At 39.5% G+C, this 18,132-nt stretch overlaps 1 protein-coding gene across 22 annotated transcripts in view; it reads left to right on the plus strand.

The window, feature by feature from the left end:
* The window catches only part of GTDC1 (glycosyltransferase like domain containing 1), a 494,398-nt gene that overhangs the window by 217,772 nt on the left and 258,494 nt on the right, over positions 1-18,132 (plus strand). Inside the window, exons 1-2 of one of the 22 annotated variants that reach the window (XM_070799859.1) lie at positions 719-851; positions 1,147-1,272. The exons of the other annotated variants lie outside the window; for them this stretch is intronic. Coding sequence (XP_070655960.1) covers positions 1,229-1,272 — 44 coding nt within the window. The 5' untranslated portion in view covers positions 719-851; positions 1,147-1,228. Of the gene's footprint in view, positions 1-718; positions 852-1,146; positions 1,273-18,132 lie in introns of those variants that run through there. 22 annotated transcript variants of the gene reach the window in all.

An 18,132-nucleotide genomic window follows, 5' to 3' on the forward strand; every position in this document is an offset into this window, starting at 1 on the left:
TTAAAATATTTCCAGTGCTTTATCTTGGTAATAAACAGAGAGATATTAAGTTTTCTTGAACATAGATAAATCTTTGCATTCAACAGTTTGTAGTTGAATTGTAAAATGGAATTCATAAGAGAACTGATTGATATAGTGGTTGCTTACTGTAACAGTTTTCAGATGCCATGGCATTTTTGCAGCATGTTACAGACTTGAAGACAAATGAGAAAATAAAATAATAGTTGAAAACACTTGCAGCTGATATGAATGTTGAAGGATAGTAACACATTTCAAGTCATATAACATACCAGATTGTTAGGAGACAAACGTTGTGTTTAAAATATTAGTGCACTGTACATCTCAGATCAATCTTGGATACTTTAAAATACTTTCAATTATGTATATACTAGCATTTGATGTATATGCATTGAAAACTGATATTTTAAAACTCACTAACTTTTACATGGAAAACACAATCTTATCAGCATGGCAAATAGAATCTAACCTATTTAAAAACCTCAGTCAGTGATTTATCATAATGGGAACAAGACACTAGCCAAACAGAACTACAAAATTTATCAGTTGAACTTCAAGATTTTTGATAATCTCAAATGGTTTAATTGATTATTTTATGACTTTTAGAAGTCTTATGGTGCTTAAAAATCATGTATTGTGTGCTAATTACTTTCAGAGATTGTACATTTTCATGTTCATCCCTATCTTTTCTAGGACAGATGTATGGGATGAGTATGGAAATTAAGAAAGAAGAAAATGGGGATCAAGTTGAAGAAAAGTAGAATGGTTTGAATTGAGAGATTCAGTCAGTGGAAAAAGGAAAAGAAGACTGATGGTTTCACTTGGTACTTCTGGTAGGGTAAAGTTGAAGAGAGGAAAGGATGTAGGCTGTGTGGGTCAGGGGCTGGCTGATTAAATGACAGTGGAAATGCTGCTTACTGCCAGCGTGGGGACAGTGTGGGTGAAGAACAAGTCTCTAGCGCTGGGAGACAGGATGGCGAACACTGCTGACTGAAGGGATGGAGGGAAGTCATGGGCCTTTATTCCTGAGCGTCAGGTGGAAGGGGTGTCTGTGAGAACTCATTTAAGCCCAGAAATGCCTGTGTGTACCAAGCTTCACTTTCTTCATACCCACTTACTGCTTCACAGGAAACTGAAAACTCTTCTAGGGTGTATTGCTGGTCCCTGGATGAACTCCAAATAACACCTTCAAGAACATGTACATTCAAGAATGAACTTTGAAAGCAACCCTGCATTCCCCTCGTGGCTCAGACGGTAAAGAATCTGCCTGCAATGTGGGGGAGGTCCCCTGGAGAAGGAAATGGCAACCCACTCCAGTACTCTTGACTGGGAAATCCCATGGACAGAGGAGCCTCGTGGGCTACATAAGGGATCCTAAAGAGTCAGGCACGAGTGAGCGACTAACATACATACACACACGCATGCACGCACGCACACACACACTGCATTTCCTATAAGATCCAGGCTTTTGTTCTGACCCTCTGCTCTAATTTATAAGACTGTGGGTTGAATTTTCCCACCTGCAAAATGGGAACAATAATTTTTCCTTACTAGCATTATGGCATTGCAATTTAAATGAAAGGGCTTTGTAAGCCCTAAAGTGGTGAACCAGAAGAGTGGTATTATGATGATACTAAAAAATCAGAGCTGGGTTACCTGAGAAAATATCCATTTGTTTATATTTCTCTGTACCCTCTTTTTCTGTTTGTTTTTGCAGAGGTGGGTGGAACAATAAAAATAATTCAGTTTTAGCTCCCTAGAACCCCTTTCTGAGAGACAAGACATGAAAATCCAGTGGTCTTTGAAGGCATTATGTGTGCACGTCCTTTGTCTACAGACACCATGGTGTCTATTACACTATGTACATGCTCCACTTTTAACGTGGGCACAGATTATAGATCTATATACAAATAGAGGAACACGTTTAGAAGGGTATACATGGAAACATTACCTATGGCTTCATCTGGATGGTGGGATTAGGGTGATTAAAAACTGGTTTTCTTTCTGGTTTGTTCATATTTTCTAGATTGTCACTAGTTGTAGACATGCATATGTAACACACATACACATACATACACACATACAAAGCTGTAAAATTTCATGTTCAAATTTTACTCTGGCTACTTAGTTTGCTTCGCTTGCTGGGTTAAGGTTGACTAATATATACATATGTAAATACAGAATTTACTATTTTTAAAACATTTACTGGAAGACAAAAAAACACCTGGCAGAAACTGGTAGCACCATGGGACATTATGTGATATGCATTTATGGAAAGGAAGTTGTGTCTTACATGGATAGATCTGACTCATTTGATTGACCTGCTACTCATACTCCTAATTGCACACTGTTCTGGACAATGTCTCTTGGGAGATTTCTACTCCAGTGCTTAGTTGTAGGTCCTATAAATAACAGGTTTGCAGGTTTAACGCTTTGTATTTCCCTGCTATCTCCAGTAAAAGGCCTGTCTGAATACCATTGACTTGTATTTATTGTTAAATTTTTGCTCAACTCTGACCATGCAATCTAGCACCACACAGATCCCAGTGAAAGGCATCATGGCCTCTCAATTATGACGCTTCTATGACAGAGATGACAAATAAGACATAAAAATGCCACGGAAAGGAATGGCGCAGGTGAGAAATGATCGATCCTGTGTTTCTGTTGTTTTCATCATTTCTTCCCAGTGGCATTGCCATTGAGCATTTTGAACAGAGTGGACCAAAAAGTGGTAAGAAAAAACAGAGGAATGGTAGGTGACCAGAGTAGTGAGCTGTGTGAAACCAGATGGCCTGGTGTAGCACCTCAGTTTTCCACTGGACAAACTGGCCTTGGCCTGTATTTAGTAGGAAGTGTGAAAAAGGGAGAAATGATGTGCGAGGTAACTTTTGGGGAAGAAATCCTGGTGGGAAGGATGAATCCTGATTGGTTTTATAGACATTAGAAATTGGCCAAATGCCATATAAATTTGTGTGCAACTTTGTACAATCTTGGGCTTCCCTAATAGCTCAGTTGGTAAAGAATCCACCTGCAATGCAGGAGACGGTTCAGTTTCTGGGTCAAGAAGATCTGCTTGAGAAGGGATAGGCTACCCAATCCATTATTCTTGGGCTTCCCTTGTGGCTCAGTTAGTAAAGAATCCACCTGCGATGTGGGAGATGTAGGTTCAATCCCTGGGTTGGGAAGATCCCTGGAGAAGGGAACGGCTATCCACTCCAGTATTCTGGCCTGGAGAACTCCATGGACTATTCCATGAGGTGGCAAAGAGTCGGACACAACTGAGTGACTTTCACTTGTACAGTCTTAAGCCTTGCTTAAATTTAGCCTAAGCCTTTTCACTTTGACTCACTAAGAAGGAAGCAAGCATGATAGAATTTTCAGATTGTTCAAACTGCTTTGAGTCCTGATGACTGGTCCTGCCTTAACACATGTCTGCAGTATGTTCAGATGTGTTTTCGTTCAGAGACCTTAGGGAAATGAATCCCATTTCACTTACCTATCACCTAGTTGCTCAGCTAAGCTTTGTTCTAGTAACACTTCGGCTATGCAGTATCTTAGAAGGATATTTAAGCTGGAATCTAAGGGAGACCATTTTTTTGGTTGTTTGTGTTTTGTAGTGTTGGGCGCCATTCATGTGCATACAACACATTCCCATAAAACTCGCATTTTGTATTTACAGAGAAATTTCTCTTGAGAGTTAAGGTCTTGTAAAACATTCTTGTTCTACAGCATGAACGAATTATTATACTCAGGGGTATTGAAAGTGAAGTGTACTGAAGAAAAGAATTTTTTCATTAAAATGCAGTTTATATTGATAAAACAGATTACTAGCATTTGATGAAATGTGAAACTTGGAGCTCCTCATATCACTAAATCGCCAGTTTATTTTGGCAAGCAGAGCCAGAATGTAACATACAGGGGGCCAGGCGTTTTTACCTGTTAGCATCGTCTTCGACTAAATTGTCTTTTGGTAAAGTACTTTGAAAAACTATATGGTATCTGTGCCTTGATCAGCAGGCTGTGGTAACTAGGATTATTAGAAAATAAAAGCTGTTGTGTTATCAGTTTGGGCACATTTATCAATCAGTATTTTAAACATTGACAAGTGGTAATTTAATAGGGAATGACCCTGTTGGCAGGAAGTTCTAATGACAGATGATGGAAACTCATTTATTACAAAGGGGCTCTGCTTGGACTTCTTACCTTTCTCTGTGTTGTGGCTCTTGCTTTCCAAGTCTGGAATGTGAGAAGCCACAAAGGAAACCACTCCCAAGGAGAGAAGAACATTAACACTTTAGGAGCACACATTTTTGAAGTTGCTGCTCTAGGTGGATAAGTCCCAGTTTAAAACACAGGTGAGATTCTTAGGAATGTGTGGTATTCTTTCTATGTAGATTTTTGTACAGGAGAAAATAAGGTAGATAAAATTTTAAATAAAGTACAGGCAGAAGTGATTTAGAAATTATTAGCGTCATGAGAAAAGCAAACATTTGATGAAAAGTCTTTTGTTACTAAAATAGCTCTCCCCCTATAATTAATGCATCATTTCTCTCTCTGCTTAGAAATTTGTTTTCTCTGTCTTTAGCTTTCAGAATTCTGGCTATGATGTGTCTTGTGCTCAGTTGCTTCAGTCATGTCTGATTCTTTGCGACCCCGTGGACTGTAGCCCGCCAGGCTCCTTGTGTCCATAGAATTTTCCAGGCAGGAATGCTGGAGTGGATTGCCATTTCCTTCTCTAGGGTATCTTTTCAACGCAGGGATTAAACCCACATCTTTTACGTCTCCTGCATTGGCAGGTGGGTTCTTTACCACTAGCACCACCTGGGAAGCCCCATGATGTGTCTTAGTGTGGATTTTTAAGGGTTTGGTCAGCTTGAACCTGTAGGTTTATGCTTTTTTGGAAAATTTGGGGAATTTTCAGCGATTATTTCTTTGAATATTTTTTTCAACCTTGCCCTCTTTTCTTCTCACAAATGTTAGAACTCTTGTCATAGTCCCACGGATTCCTAAAGCTCTGTTAATTTTTGCCCCACTCTATTTTTCTCTTTTGTTCAGATTGGCTGATGTATATTGTTTCCTCTTTAAGTTAATTGATTCTTTCCTCTGTCTCCCCTACATTCTGCAGTTGAGCTCATTCATTGGGTGTATTCTGTTTTCAGTTCTAAAATTTCTATTTATGTCTTCTATTTTTTTTTTTTTTTGCTCTTCCTTCCCTTCGTCTTCTTTTCCCAAAACTTTGTTTCACTTGTTTTAAATGCATTTATAATTGTCAGTTTGGAGAAGGCAATGGCACCCCACTCCAGTACTCTTGCCTGGAAAACCCCGTGGATGGAGGAGCCTGGTAGGCTATAGTCCATGGGGTCGCTAAGAGTCGGACATGACAGAGCGACTTCACTTTCACTTTTCACTTTCATGCATTGGAGAAGGAAATGGCAACCCACTCCAGTGTTCTTGCCTGGAGAATCTCAGGGATGGAGGAGCCTGGTGGGCTGCCGTCTATGGGGTCGCACCGACTCGGACACGACTGAAGCGACTTAGCAGCAGCCACAGCAGCATAATTGTCAGTTGGATCATCATTTTTATGCTGGCTGTTTTAAATCTCTCTTATCTCAGCTGGCATCTATTTATTATCTTTACTTATTTGATTTGAGATATCCTGGTTCTTGGTATGATGAGTAGTTTTCCATTGAAACCTGGACACGTGGGGTCTTGTATTATTAGGTTCTGAATCTTATTTAAATCCTGTGTTTTGCAGGCTCCTCTGACATTACTTTGGTGGGTGATAGAGATGCCGCCTCATGACTGTGAGGTGGGGGTGGAAGTTCAGGTTCTCTACTCAGCCTTCATCGACCAGGGTCAAGGGTGGGCTCCTTGTGGACTTATTTCATGGCACTATGGGTAGAGTCATGGTTCTCCATATGTCGCTTATGACACCATCCCAGCAGGTTAAGATTGATGTCCCAGTTCCCTATCTCTGCCTTCTCTGACATCACTAGAGGTGGAGTGTGGGGAGTAGGTTGTTATAACCAGCCAAGGTGAAAAATCTAGGTTTTCAACTCAGTCTTTGCTGGCAGGTGTGAAGCTGTAGTTTTTACTGTGGTATTTGTCTGGAGTAGAATGGTTATTGTCTAAAAGTTTTCACTTTGTTGTACAGCAGAAACTAACAAAACATTGTAAAGAAATTATACTCTAATAGGAAAAAAAAAATTAGTTTTCTGTCTTACTAGGTTGCCCCTTTTCTGGTCATTTGGATACAGAGAATAGGCTTTTCGTGAGGCTCTTGAGGCCCATTGATGTTTCCAGACCTCTGGCTTCCCCAGTATCCAATCTGGGCTGCTGCTGCTAAGTCACCTCAGTTGTGTCCGACTCTGTGTGACCCCATAGACGGCAGCCCACCGGGTTCCCCCATCCCTGGGATTCTCCAGGCAAGAACACTGGAGTGGGTTGCCATTTCCTTCTCCAATCCAATCTGGGTTATATCAGTCAAAAACAAAACAAAACTAAACCAAGGAGCTCACCCTGGTATTATTCCTTAGGTTCTAAGTTTTCTGACCAGTCTGCCTTCTCTCTACCTTTCAGAATCTTCCTGTTTGTTGTACATGTACTATCTAGTATTTTCAATTGTACCTACCAGTAAGAATATGGAAAAAATATGTCAGTATCATTTCCCACAAATAGATTCTTTAGTTGGAGATTTTGGTAACTATGTCTCAAAATATAGCAGAGGTTCTAAATATTGGATTCATCTGTTAAATTGCTTATTATTCTGAACTGGAAAGCCTTGTCCAAGAGTCCTATGGATTTCAATTCGGTTTAAGACTATACCAATGTAATATTAATACTTTCTGGGGATAAAGAACCAATTTGGTTATTTCCTATTTAAACATAATTGACAAATTGTTGTTGTTTAGTCGCTAAGTCATGACTGATGGACTCTTTTGCAACCCCATTGACTGTAGCCCACCATACTCTTCTGTCCATGTGATTTCCCAAGCAAGAATACTAGAATGGGTTGCCATTTCCTTCTCCAGCGGATCTTCCTGACCAAGGGTTCAAACCCGTGTCTCTTGCATTGCAGGTGGATTCTTTACCACTGAGCCACCAGGGAAGTCTATTAACTGACAGATAGTAATTTGCCTACAATATGGGGGACCCACATTGATCCCTGGGTCAGAAAGATCCTTTGGAGAAAGGAATGGCTACCCACTCCAGTATTCTTGCATAGATAATTCCACGGACAAAGGAGCTTGGCGGGCTATAGTCCACGGGGTCGCAAAGTGTCAAACACGACTGAGCGACTAAGGCACACACACTCGAGCTTTTGATGGGCTTCCCAGGTGGAGTTAGTGGTAAAGAACCCACCTGCCAATCTAAGAGACATAAAGGGCATGGGTTCAATCCCTGGGTCAGGAAGATCCCCTGGAGAAGGAATTGGCAACCCACTCCAATGCCCTTGTCTGGAGAGTCCAATGGACAGAGGAGCATAGTGGGCTACAGCTCATAGGGTCACAGAGTCAGACATGACTGAAGTGGCATGCATGCAAGCTTTTGATATGTAGATCTGTTTAAGACTGAAAGTGTTTTTACAACCAGAGTAAAATATTTTCTTCTTTACTGATGAACATTTGGATAACTTGGAAAATATGCTTCATTACTGTTTGCTTATTGATACTTACCACTCTGAAAATATTTCATTGTTTCAAAGCATTCTAAGCATCTGAATTATTTCTTGTGAATTGTGAGTAGAGTTCATGGGAACTAGATGGGAGTAATCCTTCTGTCCTGGATTATGATAATAGAGGTCCAGCTATGTGACATGCTGGGAAATCTCAGTGGAAAGATAGAAGACTCCGTGTGTGTGTGTGTGTGTGTGTGTGTGTGTGTGTGTGTGTGTATTTGTATATGAAAGTCGAGGATAGTAAATGCTGGCCTGCCCAGAGAATGTTCAGCAGTCTGAATCACCAAGTTCCAGGGATACAGGGAGCTCACATCTGCTCTGAGAGGCTGTATGAGTGTCCATGTGTCAGTGCTCAGAAGAAATTCGTCCAGCCAAATTCATATAAGGTGTGTTAGAAGCAAAGTCAGTCCTGAAAAAGTGAGATCAGAAGAACCAGATGTGGACATTAATGCCACCACTACCTGACCTGTGTTTGAGGGACTGATTACCACTGCAGTCCTATGTGGAAATGAGTTGAGACCTGAGATTCATAGAAAAGGCCTGTTGGATGGACAGGCCCAAGAGGTACAAGCTTGGTGAAATCAGAGGGACAAAGGCGGTCAGATAGTTGTAGCCAGGGCATCCCCTCTCATGGGCATGCCCTAGATGTGGGAGTTGAAACTTCCTTCTGGACCCTCTTTCACTCCCTAAATGCTAGTCATCTGGGTTGTCTGTCGTTCTGGATCTGACAGGCTCTTAGCTGTACCAACACTGAGATGAGTAGGTCAGAGAGGCCTCACATTCATGCCCAGAATCATTTTGGCACATCAGCAGAGTAGGGCGGAGGAACTGCCCTTGGCTGATTTTCTTTTGCTTTTTAGCACTTTCCCTATACTTTTAGAGCCAAAAGACAAGTAGGAAATTTAGGGAATTTTCTTAATATAAGAAATAGTTCCCCTGGGAATCCAGGCAATTGTCCTCTTTTCTTAAGAATGTGGGTGCATTGGAAAGGCCCTGATATGAGAGACTTAAGATCAAGTGCCAGAAGACGACTTAAATTAGGAATGATATGGTAAGTCCTGCTGCCTCGCAGAATTGTTTTGAGTGAAAATATAGTGAAAAAAGTTTGAATGCCATGTGACATCTCATAATGTAATATTTCATTATATATGTGTACCAATATAAATGCTTCTTGTCTAATTTTTCTCTTCTGTTAGGTGGCGGAAAATAACTCTTTGTAGGAAAATGAGTGGAGTAGAACAAGTTCTTGGATACTGGACAGTCTTATCCTGTAGTTTTAATAAAACTTAATTGATCATTAGTGGTATAATTTTTGGACAGTGACAAAAGATACATTTTTATTTTCCTTCAGATTATCCATTTCTAAGCTCTTACTACTGATTGAGTTTCAGCCGCTCAGGTGGTTTTTGTTTTGTTTTTCCGGTAGCTATAAATATCCTTTGCTGGTGGTGGTGTCCTTATAACTAAGAGGGAACTTAGTTTGCTGTAGCCTTCACTAACTTGATTGTGCTGAAGCAGTATTGGCCAGAATTCAAAACATTGTTAAACAAGTAGAATTTTCCTGCTGTGGACTTTAGCCTCTTGCTATCATTCGAATATGTTGGGTGGAACCCTAATACCTAGGCACCGAGAAGGCGCTTAGGAATTCTTTGTTGTGTGCATGTAGGCTTGGATTACTAGATACCTATTGTGCTTTGACTCAGGCTCACTTTGTGGTGCTCTCTCTTTGGCTCCAGAGGCCCCTCTGCTGCCAAAATTTATGTTTTATTATATTCCCAAGGTCTCCATCTACTAACAAATTTGTAACTTGTTACCTAATAAGCTAGTCTATGTTAACCTGTTGTGGCTACTGCTGGGCCTATCAGAAATATGTTAGTAAGGAGTGTATAAGTAAGTACTCAGTAAGTACTCAGTAACTGTTAGCTGCTATCAGCATTACCATCCTCATCTTTATCATCATCATCACATCATCATTATCATCATCCAGAATATTCCCCTGTACCCATTTTCATTGTTCTCAAGAACCATCAGGATGGTAAGAATTTTTCCAGATGACAGAGAAGGTTTGGTAGAATGGGTGGGGTGGAGCAGTAGTGAGAATTGGTGGGAGAGAGGAATGTATGTGTAGAAAAAATATAAGGCTCTGTTCCTCTCATGGTCCCCTCACCTCTTTAACCAGATAAACTGTGCTTTTATCTGTTCTATTACATATATTTGTATTCCTGGTGGATTTTATTTTTGAAAGGATTCCATGGCTTAATTTTCTTTTTCAAAAGAAATGCTATCAGCAATATGCTGGTTGCCAGAGAGTATAAGATGAATATAGCTCTTTTCTTATAAATGTGCAGATGAGAGTGACAAGGAAAATAAGAGAAAAATAGCTGACCACATTTCAGAATGTCTTCTTAAGCACATAATTTGTGCAGTCTATGTAATGAATGTGTTGCTTACTGGAAACCAGCATGTTGGACAGTGCAGATGTCATGTCACGCACAACATCACTGTCCCTTAAAATAGGGCTGCTCGGTTAGTGAATAGGGTGGCTATATTTTTTACCAGCTGTTTGACCTTAGAACAGTCACTGAGCTTGATGAACCTGTGTGCCCAGATGTAAAATGTCAGAAATCATAGTGTTACAAGGATTAAATACAACTGGTATACCTTCAGACCTCAGTGTATACACATGTATATATACATTCTATGTATTTAACATACAGAAAGCATTAGATGGAATCAGCAGGGCACTTCACACACCCTGTCATGATAGCCTTACAGTTAAGATGGCTAAGTTGATTCATAATTAGCTAACCATCTTCCTTGAACGCATATGTACTCATGAATTCCTGTTAGCTTTAAAGGGAGATCCTGAGTTTTTCCAGAAAAATCACAGATCTGGATTCAGACAAACTTTATCTAAAAATCTGATTTCTGTCATTTACTAGATTCTTGAGCAAATCACTTAAGCTCTGTAAGTTTCTATTTCCTCATCTACAAACTAGCTAGTCAACTAGGTGGTTTTTTGTTTTGTTTGTTTTTTTTTTTTTTTTTTTACTGAGCAGTGAAACATGTGGGCTCTTAGTTCCCCAAACAGGGGTCGAACCTATGCCACCTGCAGTGGAAGCATGGAGTCTTAACCACTGGACCACCAGGAAAGTTCTCAACTAGGATTTTGTGAGGATTAAATTCTAGGCAACGTTAGGGATCAAGTGTCAATCTGGGTATTTCATATAGAGTAGATGATCAAAAAATATTCCTTCTCTACTCTGGTAGGATACCACAGACAAAAACCCAAAGCAAGTGTCCTAGAATTTTGGATGACAGAGAACAAAGAATAATTAAAAGAATAATGAGTGATAAGGGTGAAATTTCAGTATTACTTGGATTTACCAAAATAGTGCACTGAAATGTACAAAATGATATTTGAAAGTGTTAACTCTTATGTTAAAAAAAAAAAAAGATTATATATATAGCACCTCTAGAAACACTTGACAAGTCTTTAAATAAGCTGGAGAGGGAAAATTTTTTTTTGGAAAGGCAAAATACCTATATTCACACTATGAAATCACTGAACCTTGGAGTTTTAAAGATTGTTATGTCCAAATGTGGGTTCATGTCTGTTGTGTTGTTCCTGAGCAAAGAATTATTACATGAAAAGCATAGGCAAAGATTTCTTCTTTCTAATAATTAGATTTATTCAACAAGTTAAGTAGGATGTATATGTGTATACATGTGAGTGATACGTTTCTTTAATTGGAATATAATTGCTTTACAATGTTGGTTAGTTTCTCCTGTACAGCATTGTGAGTCAGCCTTCAGTTATACATATAACTCCTCCCTCTTGAGCCTCCTCACCCCGACTCCATTCCACCTCTCTAGTTCATCACAGAGCACCGAGCTGGGCTCCCTGAATATTACACAGCACCTTCCCACTAGCTGTCTGTTATATACACGGTAGTGTATATACGCCCATGCTACTCTCTTAATTCATACCGCCGTCTCCTCCCCTCTCTGTGTCCACATCTCTGTTCTCTATGCCTGCAGCCCCTTGAGTCAGATGAATTGAGGTGGATGAACCTGGAATCTGTCATACAGAGTGAAGTAAGTCAGAAAGAGAAAAGCAAATATCATATACTAATGCATATATATATATAAAAATCTAGAAAAATGATACTGAGTGATATGTTTTGAAGAAATAAGTTTGATATTACTGATCAGATTGTAGAGATTCTTGTGTCGTAAATGGCTAAAGGGCAAAGAGAGCTCATGATATTTAGAGGGAGAGGAGATGACACATTTCATGTAACCTGAAAACTCTATAAAACCTTGGGACATTGTCTTGAGCTTCTCTGTTGGAAATTCTCTGTACCCTTTCATAGAATGGGATCCAAATGAAAATGAATTCAACAGTCAGTCAGGTAGAATATTGTAGCCAAGTCTTTCCAAGGGCTTCCCAAATAAGGGAGATGTTGAATGAGGTCGGTTTCTAAGTTCACTTCTGATTATTTCTTTGATCACATACCTATATAAAGTTGATATAACATGCATATAGAGATCAGTAAGATTAATAATGGATAATATTTTAAAGTTTAAGTGCAGAATATACTGGTAGCATGGAATATTAGCTCCAAAATGGGCCTTTTAGAGAAGGAAGAATTTCAGTAACACCTTATAGAAAGAAGGAAATTTGGTCCCAATGGTTATTGTAGTCCAGTTGAATTCAGTTATTAGTCTAATAAAAGACAAAGTGATTTTATGATGTGTGTGGCTTCTAAGAATCAAGAAGCAATCAGTTTTCTATGCTTCGTCTAGTGTTACTTAGACTCTCCCAGTGAACAGGGCTCTATTTAATCTTCCTCATTTGAGTGGCATACATAATCAAGGAAACTCTGGGAGTCATTTGAATAATCCGGCTAGTGTAACTGTGAATCTTCTTGAGAACGATGGAAAGGTTAAATGCTTTGCAACATGTGTATTCTGAGAGGAGCCCTGAGCGGCTGCTCTCTAGTTTCACTGAGAGCAGAACTTGGGCCAAAAGTACTAGCTATGTTTTATAGGGCTTAATACACTCCCATTCCAAGGTGATTGCCAGTTATTATGTGATCATGAGAAGATAGACTTTAATTTCAGTGAGCATTAGCATCGTCAGCAACAAGCCTTTTTGCATGTGGTGTGCCAGGTGCTGCATAAAATATGTTAAACTAGCACACCGCCTGCTTCTCTGTGTGCTTACTCTGCAAAGCGCAATGCAGGCTATTTTAGATATAAGTAAATCTGAAAGGTATGGTGATTAATAACAGCAGCCAGAGTCATGCCTTCCATTCACATGCCACATTCTGGTTTGCAAAGCTCTTACGCGAGCAGAACATTCCTCCCAGGAAGGTGATGGATCCTGTGAGGCAGAAATGTTTCTGGTACCACTTTCCCTGAAGGGAATTGAGTCTGTATTTTTACTAAAGAATCATCATAAGATGCAGCTTAAAGGATGTGATCACAGCAAAGGGACCCAACCAGAGAGAAAATTCCAACTGGAAATAAGAAGCTAGATCATTTTGCTGAGTTTTGATGTGGAAAAGGGTTGGGGGAAGATCAAGGTACAGGATATATGGAAGATTTAATGAGGCATATAATGTGGAAAGAAGGAGACACATATACTTAAGCCCTGAAATGAAGACTGCCAAGTTTATTCAGGTGTCCAGTGCATTATCAGTAGTGAAAAGAAGTGAACCGACATTTCCTTGCTAATACTTGCCTTTCGCTTGTAGCTTGGTGCTTAACTCTTGTATCCCTCCAGACAAATAGGACATGACTCCCTCTAGATTGTAAGCTATCACACACCTGTTTCCCCATTATTTTCCTGCTGTCTTTCTATATAGGTCTAGAGTCAAATTCTTTCCTCTTACCTCCTATTTACTACCTTCGCCTCTAAAAAACAGTACTTAGGATTATGCTTTTTCAATAGTGCTTTCTGAATAATGTCACTGGCATTAGACGAGTAGGTCATTTATTTTAAATAGTACATTGTGGTAAGATACTGCCTTTAGTTTATTCCATACCTCTGTATCTTACCCAGACAGAGTTATGTATAAAGAAATCTTTTAAATTACATATAGAGTCATAATTTTGTGTGCATATATCCTGTATCAGTTCAGTCACTCAGTCATGTCCGACTCTTTGAGACTCCATAAACCGCAGCACGCCAGGCCTCCCTGTCCATCACCAACTCCTGGAGTTTACTCAAACTCATGTCCATTGAGTCAGTGATCTCATCCAACCATCTCATCCTCTGTTGTCCCCTTCTCCTCCCACCTTTAATCTTTCCCAGCATCAGGGTCTTTTCCAAGGAGTCAGTTCTTTGCATCAGGTGGCCAAAGGATTGGTGTTTCAGCTTCAACATCAGTCCTTCCAATGAATATTCAGGACTGATTTCCTAAGGGACTCTCAAGAGTCTTTTCCAGTGCCACAGTTCAAAAGCATCAATTCTTCAGTGCTCAGCTTTCTTTATAGTCCAACTCTCACATCCATACATGACTACTGGAAAAACCATAGCTTTGACTAGATAAACCTTTGTTGGCAAAGTAATGTCTTTGCTTTTTAATATGCTGTCTAGGTTGGTCATAACTTTTCTTCCAAGGAGTAAGCGTCTTTTAATTTCATGGCTGCAGTCACTATCTGCAGTGATTTTGGAGCCCCCCAAAATAAAGTCTTATCGCTGTTTCCACTTTTTCCCCATCTATTTGCCATGAAGTGATGGGACCAGATGCCATGATCTTAGTTTTTTGAATGTTGAGTTTTAACCCAACTTTTTTACTCTCCTCTTTCACTGTCCTGTATATACATGTCTATTTTCAATGCTTTATGTATTTTTCAGTCATTTGACTACAAGATTCTTAAACATGGGGATGCATTAATGCCTCTTTACACCCTACAGGACCAGCGCATTTCTCTACTGTTGATTTGTAATAAATAGTATCTGTATGGCAGCTGCAGAACCATCACTAAGCTTGGGTTAGTGTTCAGCTTACATCTTTTTTTCCTAAGAGAAATGGATTGTAATTGGTGCTTACTATCTAGCTGTCTTGTTTAGCTCACTTACAGAACACCTCAGAAGAAATTTGGAACTTAAAGGGCAGTGCAGAAACTCATTGTCAGTTCAGCGTGGAGAAGCTTACTTAACACCTCTGCAACCAGGTCTGGCTTGTGTTAGTACTACCAGGGGCTCACTCTCACAAGTGCTCCAGCCTCTCATCAGAAGGGCAGGAGGAAACTGAGGTGCAGACAGACAGAGTATACAGATGACAAGGCAAGCGTTCAAACAGCATGGAGATGCTTGAGAGAAAACTAGATGAGTCTTGAAATACGAGCTTCAGTGTAAACATCCCCAAAGACCAAGTGGATGAAATTGAAGGAAAAGAAGAGAAACTTGGAAGAGGAAGACAGATAAATTTGAAACAAGTGTTTCTGTGACTGGAGGGGCATGCATAAAGTGGTTTAAAAGCATTTCTGAGGAAGCCAAATACGTCAAAATCTGGGGTTCTTGACAGAGGACTTGAATGGGAATGGGGCATTTTTAACGCCAGGCTTTGGAAGAAGGAGGAAGTTGCACTCATCACCATATTGAGAATATTCCGCACCCATATTATTGCAGGGGCTGTTCATGAGTATGACATCAGGATTGTCCCCCTCTCCCCCAGCACCACCGCCACACACACATACAGACACACACACACACACACACACCCCAAGGAAGAGGAAAGGACCAGAAGAGTTTTGAATAGATTTGTAAACAAATGTCTGAGTTGGAGCATCAAAATTCGGCAGACACAGGGGACAAGAAACCACAGAGACAGTCAGTTAACCAGAGAGATGGTGATGAAGTGAAAAAGCCCACGGAGTGGGCAGACCACATAGTAGTTGAACCTGTCAACTCTGTAATGGAATGAGAGTCAAGTGTTTCTATGGTTGAAGAAGACCAGAGGTCAAGTGAAGAAAGTCGTAGAAGGACAGGAGCTGATAGTTAAGGATAAATATTTTTGAAATGTTTAAGTAGCAAGCAACTGGGTACTGGAATTTGAAGTAAATGTATAATTAGATAGAAAATAACAGGGTAAAAGAGAATGAAGGAAAACTCTCTGAACGTGGAATTAAAAATCATTGTCTGAGAAATGTTATGTTTTACATATGAGTTTTACAGCATATATAAGCCCTAAAATAAGAATATGTGACATATGCCCTTATCAGTTCACATTTAAAAGCATTTCAAAATTAATATCCCTAGGATAAAAATAATATAACTAGGTGTTGACTCTGTTGGAAATTAATGTAGATGATGATCTGTATGGATCCATATGAATGAATCAGATTTTGAAGTCATTTCTTTCTCTCTCAATAAATGTATTATTCTCCACACACCACTTCATTTTGGCCAGCAATAAGTCCAACTCTTCGCTGCAGTGGAATGTTTTAAGCTGAAATGTGCATTGGAATCTGTTTGTTTGCAGCAGATGATTTGACTAAGCTTTGATGCACAGTCACTTTTTGACATTTGTGTATTTCCGCAGTGAACAATGTAAACTCATTTTCTGAGCACTTTGATTACTTGCGCATAGCAGTGCCCATGGCATGTGACACAGAAGAGCACTCTATCCACTAATCAGATAGATATGCTTCAAGCGTATTTACACAAAATAATGAAAACAGCTGTTAGATACCTTTAAACTTGAGTGTGTTTTGTTATTAATCTACTAGCCTGTACACATGACACTATAATTCTTCGCTCACTCAAGTTGCCTTTAATGACACAGTAATAAAACTGAGAGGGATGAAAGTAATGGAATTGTAGAATGTAATGCCTCAATTGTTCTACAGTGTCTTCCTTTTTGCCAAAATAAACCACAATTAGGTCCATATGGTGTTTTGAAGTTTTCAAGCAATGACCCTAATAAAAAGTAATGAATTTCTGACAAAAGAAAGCATGGCTCTCTTTTAAGCGGTTATCTTCACTATTGATCTAGATATGATTGCAGACCGATACGCTTATAGAAGAAGAAAGGTTCAGTGTTCTTGGTACAAGTGCTTTTACTGGGAATTATTTTGTGCATAAGTAATTCAGATTTTAAAAGTAGAAATATTGCAGTCCATCAGTTATGACTCTCATGTTTTAAAGATCTATTATTTAAAGGGAGGAAGTAGATATTCAAAAACAGGGCATTTCATAGGCATATGACACTGTGGGGATCATCACATAGAAAAGGCTGCAGGAGTTTGTTTGGGGGATATCATGTTCTTGTGTACATTGGGTGTTTGAGGTTCTGGTTTTGTTTGTTTGGAATTTTATGGATTTCAAACTGCTTCAAGGGATGTTGACATTTTATTTCAAGTACACCTACCTCATCTTCAACCTATATATCTAACTGTAACACTGAAGTTATTTGATTAGAAATTGATTTAAAAAATAGTATCAGAGTAGACAAGATCCTAGAATATCCTTAATATTAATAAAGCTTTAAAGGCAGCCTGCTGCTGCTGCTGCTGCTGCTGCTAAGTCGCTTCAGTCGTGTCCGACTCTGTGCGACCCCATGGACAGCAGCCCACCAGGCTCCCCCGTCCCTGAGATTCTCCAGGCAAGAACACTGGAGTGGGTTGCCATTTCCTTCTCCAGTGCATGAAAGTGAAAAGTGAAGGGAAGTTGCTCAGTCATGTCCGACTCTTAGCGACCCCATGAACTGCAGCCCACCAGGCTCCTCCGTCCATGGGATTTTCCAGGCAAGAGTACTGGAGAGGGCCTAGAATCTTGAAAATAGATTAAATTAGAAAGACATAAACTGAAGAATAGATTATAAGAGCTTTACTGGGACAGGTGTGAGGGAAAGAAAGTAAAGGTATGCAAGGAAGAGGAATAAGATCTTTTTCACCAGGAATTCCTGGATTTGAATCTGATCAGCAGCATACCATCATTTTCCCTGTGTTTAGTGTACTTTTCTGAATCCTGGCTTCCTCATCCAAGAGATGGGTTATACTATAAGGATTAAGTTACTATGCATAATAGATCTAACAAATTGTCTGGCAAATGGTAGATACTCAGTGAATGCAGTAGTTTATTATTATCATCATAATCATTATTAGGCTTCTAAAGTAATTCATTAGAATGATAGACTTACAGTGGTATGTGTGTTGAATTCAGTTATATGATTCTGTACATATTTATTGAGTCCCTACTATGTGTCAGGAATGTTATGGTACCATGGAAAATATAATACTAATAAAATTATTTTTAAGATATATTATTTTCCAGTGGGCCTGTAAAAGTTAGACTCTAAAGAGAACAAATGTGGAGGTAAAAACAAATTTCTTTGTAAATAGTGAAGATGAGAATAATTTATCCTGAGTGGGACACGGAAAGCTAGAGAATGGGGAGGAAGAGGGAGCATTTTAAGTGA

The sequence above is a fragment of the Bos indicus genome, chromosome 2 (assembly GCF_029378745.1).
Source record: "Bos indicus isolate NIAB-ARS_2022 breed Sahiwal x Tharparkar chromosome 2, NIAB-ARS_B.indTharparkar_mat_pri_1.0, whole genome shotgun sequence".
NCBI lineage: Eukaryota > Metazoa > Chordata > Mammalia > Artiodactyla > Bovidae > Bos > Bos indicus.